General features: G+C 66.7%; 3 protein-coding genes across 3 annotated transcripts in view; all 3 read left to right on the forward strand.

Moving 5' to 3' along the window:
• The first annotated feature begins 362 nt into the window (after window positions 1-362).
• On the forward strand, window positions 363-1,025 carry AMSG_00779 (microsomal glutathione S-transferase). The gene has a single exon (XM_013907051.1). It carries the CDS (start codon window positions 386-388, stop codon window positions 971-973), a length of 588 nt encoding a protein of 195 aa, XP_013762505.1. The 5' UTR covers window positions 363-385; the 3' UTR covers window positions 974-1,025.
• A 779-nt stretch (window positions 1,026-1,804) lies between these two features.
• AMSG_00780 (uncharacterized protein) lies at window positions 1,805-4,191 on the forward strand (the record flags this gene model as incomplete). The annotated part of the gene is made up of 2 exons (XM_013907052.1): window positions 1,805-3,986; window positions 4,060-4,191. 2 exons carry the CDS (start codon window positions 1,805-1,807, stop codon window positions 4,188-4,190), a joined length of 2,313 nt encoding a protein of 770 aa, XP_013762506.1. The 3' UTR covers window position 4,191.
• Window positions 4,192-4,528: 337 nt separating this feature from the next.
• AMSG_00781 (uncharacterized protein) overlaps window positions 4,529-6,455 on the forward strand; it is a gene marked incomplete at its 5' end in the record, with an annotated part of 4,145 nt that continues 2,218 nt past the window's right edge. Inside the window, 2 exons of the mRNA XM_013907053.1 lie at window positions 4,529-5,456; window positions 5,486-6,420. Coding sequence (XP_013762507.1) covers window positions 4,529-5,456; window positions 5,486-6,420 — 1,863 coding nt within the window. The remainder of the gene's footprint in view (window positions 5,457-5,485; window positions 6,421-6,455) is intronic.

A 6,455-nucleotide genomic window follows, 5' to 3' on the forward strand; every position in this document is an offset into this window, starting at 1 on the left:
GGGGGGGGGGCGGCAAAGGGAGGGGGGAAACGGGGGGGTTGTGGGGGGGGGGGTGGCGATGGCGTCGTGGGGGGAGGGCGATGTGGCTGGCGTGGGGGCAGGGCTGGCTGTGGCCGGAGTGTGCGATCATTTATTTTCCGACGATGAGATGTCCGCCGTACAGATGGCGGAGAGATGGATGATGGGTGAGGTTGAGGATGGGGAAGCCGGTGGAGAAAGGTGAGCGGCGGGCGTAGGTGATGGTGTGACGGGGGAGGGAGGGGAGGGGAGCTGTTGGGATCCGATCGTACTACGGTTGGTGCGGCCAGTCGGCGGAGCGGTGTCCGTCCGAGGCACGGGCGCGGTCATGGTGTCCCACACCTATCTCACCCCTCTCCCCGCCGCTATGACCAAGACCGCCAAGCCGCAGAGCGGCAAGAACCCCATGGGCATTGTCTCAGTCGTCATGCTCAACTTGCCGTTCCCTGCGGTCATGCTTGCCGTGGACGCCCTCGGCTACATGGCGACGGCCGAGGCGGCGCTGCAGGGGCTCGTGCCTGGCGGACAGCTGACGTCACTGGCGGCGTTTGGCATGGGGGCCATCGCCTTCCATCTGCTTAACGGCTGGCTCGGGGCGTGCGTGAACGGGGCGCGTGCGGCGTACGACGTCCCGTGGCCGCACGCTTACGCACCGACCGACAACAAGCACAAGATCCTGTTCGACTCAACGCAGCGGGCGCACCAGAACACCGTCGAGGGCGCTGTCCCGCTCCTGGTCTCGTTCCTCCTCGCCTCGCGCTCGTACCCGGCCATCGCGCTGCTTTGCTTCCTGACCTTTATCGCCTCGCGCATCCCCTTTGCCCTCGGCTACATGTCGGGCATTGTCTCGCGCAAGGACTCGGGCGTCTTTGGCTACCCGCTGGGCAAGATGCCGCTCTTTGGCCTCGCCGTCGTCACCGTCGTCGACGCCGTCGTCCACGGCACCGATTGGTGACCATCGACCTACCCCTGCCCGTGCTCGCTCCCTGTAAAGTGCTTGGCTGCCAGCAGGCGGCGGGTCTTCTCCCGCGCCGCCGCGATCCTCCTGCTCCCTCCCACCGTCCCCACCGCCCCGACATCCTCGCTGCTCTGCGTGCTGCCTCCAGAGCTCGGCGGCGCTGCGAGCGCAGCACGGACGACCCGCATCTGCTCAACCACCGAGCCCGAGCCGGCCACCGGCCGGAGAGCACTGACCGGACGCCACCAACCGCCACCTTTGCCACCCAAGCCGCGTGCCGCACCACTCCCATCGAGCAAATGAAGACAGATGCGGGTGCCGGTGCCGTAGTGTCGGTCGCCCGCCGTCGTCCCGACTCGGTCCCGTCGCAATCATGTGGTCGGGCATGTCGCGCTGCCGGCTGCGGGGGCCACGGGACCGGCGATGAGCGCAGACACACGGATCCCGCCCCCCTTCTGTTGCCATGTCTAGCTTTATGTGGCCATGTGTGGCCATGATGCCTCCAATCGCCGCCCCCCCCCCTCCTCCTCTGCGCCAGCCCGGCGTACCCTCTGCCTCCTTGTTGGCGCCAACCGCGGCCACCAGCCACTCTCTCACGCCGACGCTCTCCACCGACACACCCCTCGCCCTCCCCACACCATGGAAGGGGCACATGCAAGGGTGCCTCCAAACAGCCGGTCGGCGCTTGTGCTGCGCGACGCATGGGGTGGGCTTCCTGACGCACCCTTTGCCGCTGCCGCCGACGGGCGCGCGCTGACCATCGCTGTGGGCGTGGGCGCTGCAGCGGTGGTGTGGACGCTCACGAGATCCGCGGCATGCGCAAAGGCCATGGTTGCTCCTCCATCAGAACTCCAGCTTGTGCCGCAAGTGGATGCTCGGCGAGACACCGAGCTGCCGCCAGTCGTGCCGCCGTCGCCGACGCTGGCGCTCATCCTTCCGCCGCGCGACGACCTGCTTGTTGCCGTGGCGGCCGCAGGCACCCTAAGCGTCTACTGCACACGGACTGCGGCGCTTGTGAGCTCGCTGGAACTGGCACCGCCATCGTTGCGGGCTGATCCGGCCGCAGGCCTGCGGCCGACCGCTGCGATTGCTGGCGTCGCGCACTGCACCTTTGAGCCATCGGGCGTGACCGTGCTCGCCATTGCGGTCCGCGGCGAGCTTGTGCTCGCGGTGCTCGACGATCCAGCCGGTGACATTCTCCTCTTCCCAGCGATCCCGCTCCCGGCGCCGTTTTCATCGCAGGTGCCGTTGGCTGGCACCTGCATGGCAATGGCGCCACGTGAGTCCTCAGCGCTGTGGATCGGACTGCTCGGCGGCGGCGCGCTGGTCGAGGTCATTGTTCCGCTCCCGCTGCCCGACCGGGCCTCGATGCCTGATGCGCTGAAAAGAGTGCAAGTAGGGCGGCGGATCGCGCCAGAGGTGGCCAGTGTGCCCGGTGCCACTCTTGGCTTTGCACCCAGCGCCGGTCCGTTTGTGGCGTCGTCCGACGGCCGTGTGGTTGACGCTCACGGGCGCGAGCTCGAGCTCGATCTCGAGCTGGCAGGTTACAGCCGCGACCAGGTCCGCTCCGCAGTAGTGGTAGCTGGCGCGTACAGCGTTCTCGCACTCACACTTGACGACAATCGGCTGGTTGTTGCGAGTGCTGCGTCTTGTGAGGCGCTGCACGACGTTGTTGTGAGCCTTGACGCCGGCGCGGTCGTGGAGACTGTGTCGGCATGTGGGCCAGAGTGGCTGGTTGTTCAGACATCGACTGGCGCCATGCACGCGTATTGCGCAGAGAGCCGAGCGTGGACAGGCATTCCGCTGTCGTGGCCGGCCGAAGGCGCACAGCTCGGTGCAGCCGATGGTGTTGGCGTTGTCCTCTTTGGCAGCGGCGAGGTTGTGCAGGCGTGGGCGCGTCGCGGCGGGCGGCTGCAGTATGTGCGCGGTGATATGCGCGGGACAGTGGCGCCGAGCCTGGTGGCGGGCGGGGGTCGTGGCCTGAGCAAGACCGTCGAGGCTGCGGCTGCCGCCTTTCTCTCTCCACAGTATTTGGTGACCGGCGACGGCTCAGGCTACATCCGCCTCCTGGCACTTGACGGGCCACAGGCGCAGTGTGTGGCGACAGCGCGCCTGGCGTCTGGATACGGTGTCGTTGCGCTCGCCGCTAGCGCGCGCACCAGTGTCCACGCCGCCACCTTTGTCACCCTTGACGCCGCGCACACGCTGAGTGTGTGGTCGGCATCTGAGGTCCCTGCGCTCGCGCAGCGGGCGACAGTGCGGCTGGGTGAGCCCGGGGCGGCAGCTGATGCGGCGGCGTGGGCAGCAGTGCCAACGCAGATCACACCCCTCGCCCCAGCGCCGTTTCTCGCTATGGTGCCGATGGCGGCCGGCAATGTCCGTGCCGCGCTTGCGCCGCTCGGAGCACGCGAGCACATTCTTGTCTCGCGTGACGCCAGCTGCCTCATCCACTACGGCGTGAGTGGGATTGGCGGCGATGCTGAGCTTGTCCGACTCGCCAGCTACGAGACCAACGAGGTGTGGGCTGGTTGGCAGGTAGTGACCGGCACTGCTCTGGCTGCTGCGATTGAGCTGGCAGTCGGTGGCACGCTCACGCTTACGCTGGTGGATCTGAGCCAACTTGCTGTTGTCCGGCGTGTCGAGCTTGCGCTTCTTCCTCGCTCGTTCTCGACCGGCCTGCATACCTTTCGATGGGCGCTACATCCGCTTTCGCTCGGCATTCTGGTCCTCGTGCGCAACGGTGAACCGTGGGTCCTGGACAGCACCGGCGTCTCGCCGTTCCCCACCGCTGCGTCGGGGCACATTGTTGATGTCCGCTACGTTCGCAAGGTCTCGGGCGGGCTCGCAGTAGTCGCCGTAGACGCCGATGGTGTGCTCTGGATCCATGCACCTGGTACCAGCGGTCCATGTCCAGCATGGGCGTCGACCGATCAGGCGCTGGCACTCATGGCGGCGGCGTTTGAGCCGGTCGGCGGGCACTGGGGCGGGGATCTAGGGGCAGACGCAGCCGGTAGCTATCGCTGCGAGGGTCAAGTAGAGGAAGGAAGCGACGGCAGGTCTCAGGGCTGGTATGGCCCGGACAGGGTCGGGGCCGACGGTCGCAGCGGTCATGGCGGGCACACTGGCGGAATGGGGCCTGGGTTCGGTCCGCCGTTCCACTTTGGAAGCCATCCTGGCTTGTATCCAGGAGGCTGGGGCCATGCCGGAGGCTTGAGCGTTGGTGCTGGCGACGGCCACAGCGTCCAGACTGCGACGGGCCGAAGCAACCAAGGTCTTGCTACAGGCGGTGGCCATGGGTCCGCCGGCCATAGTGTCCAGCCTGGGCCACACACCAGCGACCGGGACGATGGTGCTGGCGGCGGCCACAGCGTCCAGACCGCGACGGGCCGAAGCAACCAAGGTCCCACTGCAGGCGGTGGCTATGTACCCGACGACCATTGCGTGCAACCCGACATCCATCAGGATGCTGTCGCAGATGTGAAGACCCAGATCACCCCGCGCGACGATCCTCTGATGGGAACCAGCCATGGTGCTCAGGAGCGAGCATCAGCCATGGCATCGTCTTCAGCAGCAACGGCGAGCGAAAGTGTGACCTCTCTGAGATCGTCTGGTACACGCGATGCAAACCAGGCTTCCCTGCCGAGGGCGGTGTCGTTTGATGACGGACCGCGACAGGGTACGGCCAGCGTGCCGCGGACCGTGGCTGAAGCCAAACCAGAGAACATGCAGCGCGCGACCGGCCGTAGGGCTCCGTCTGCTAGCCCAGCCCCCGTTCCACCGCTGTTGCCGTCACCGTCACCGTCACCGTCGCCGTCGCCGTCGCCGTCGCCGGCACCCGGGCCACAGGCACCACCACCGCTCGACCTGGATGGGATGGCTGCAGACGTGGCACGCGGACGCGAGGTGGCAGACGAACTGCTCACCGTCTCGATTCCGTCATCCGAATCTGGCGAGTTTGTGGCACAGTTCTCGGCGCTGGTGGAGGAGACCGGCACTGCGTTGACCACACTCCGTAACGCGCTCGGCAAGGCTAACGACGCCGACGTCACCCACGCCAACGAGCGCTGGGCATCACTGCGGCACGCACTCCCACAGGCACTGGCGCTCGCCAACGACATCCATTCGGCAGCGGCAGCATCAGTCTACTCTCGCCCAGCCTCGTCGGCGTCGCGGGCGCACTCACGCGCATCTTACACCTCAGCCGGCTCCACCGTCAACGACGATGCTGACCTCAACTCGCTGCTGGGCTCTGTGGACGTGCTCAGCTTCTACCACTCGGCAGCCGTCGAGCCTTGGCTAGACGACACCACCACAGTCAACACGCTCCCGTCGATTGCGTCGTCGGGAACCGGCTCAGCCCGGTCGCGATCGACGTTTGTTGCGCGGGCGGGCGAGACGCTAGGCGCACTGGCGCAGTTTGGCGACAACTCTCGGGCTGACGATCTGGCGCGTGCCATCTCAGCGGCCATTGGCTCCAAGAGTCATCTGCGCCTTTTCGGTGCTCTCGAGGCTGCCGAAGCTTTCTTGACGCCTCGTATGCCAAGTATGTTACAGCCGCTGATGTTGTCGACGTCGAGTCCAGGATGGCTGAGTCTGTCGGAGCCACTGGCAGCGCTGCTGTGGCACTCGATGCCATGCGCTCGGCCCATGACCGCATCCTCACACTCAAGCTCGTGGATGTTGTTCCCTCGACACCTGAGCAGGCCGCCGCCGTTGCTGCCTGGTTTGCGGCCAAAGACAAGCTTGCGATTGCGACGGCTGCCAGCCTCGGATCGCGGATGGTGACCTCTGCCGACGTCGCCGACGCCAAGACCAAGATGGCCAGCGTCAGCACGACGGATGCAGCCGTTGCTATGCAGGCCGCCCAGGCCAGCATCGACGGTCTCGACCTTGTCGACACGGTGCCCACAACGGCAGACCAGGTTGCGGCCGTGGACGCGTGGTTTGCTGCCAAGGACAACCTGGATGCGGCGGCTGCCAGCCTCGGATCGCGGATGGTGACCTCTGCCGACGTCGCCGACGCCAAGACCAAGATGGCCAGCGTCAGCACGACGGATGCAGCCGTTGCTATGCAGGCCGCCCAGGCCAGCATCGACGGTCTCGACCTCGTCGACACGGTGCCCACAACGGCAGACCAGGTTGCGGCCGTGGACGCGTGGTTTGCTGCCAAGGACAACCTGGATGCGGCGGCTGCCAGCCTCGGATCGCGGATGGTGACCTCTGCCGACGTCGCCGACGCCAAGACCAAGATGGCCAGCGTCAGCACGACGGATGCAGCCGTTGCTATGCAGGCCGCCCAGGCCAGCATCAACGGTCTCGACCTCGTCGACACGGTGCCCACAACGGCAGACCAGGTTGCGGCCGTGGACGCGTGGTTTGCTGCCAAGGACAACCTGGATGCGGCGGCTGCCAGCCTCGGATCGCGGATGGTGACCTCTGCCGACGTCGCGACGCCAAGACCAGATGGCTAGCGTCAGCA

This window comes from Thecamonas trahens, assembly GCF_000142905.1.
Source record: "Thecamonas trahens ATCC 50062 unplaced genomic scaffold supercont1.3, whole genome shotgun sequence".
Lineage (NCBI taxonomy): Eukaryota > Apusomonadida > Apusomonadidae > Thecamonas > Thecamonas trahens.

What these genes read in the sequence shown, in the direction of transcription:
- AMSG_00779 (XM_013907051.1), top strand. Translation starts at nt 386, where the DNA reads ATGACCAAGACCGCCAAGCCGCAGAGCGGCAAGAACCCCATGGGCATT.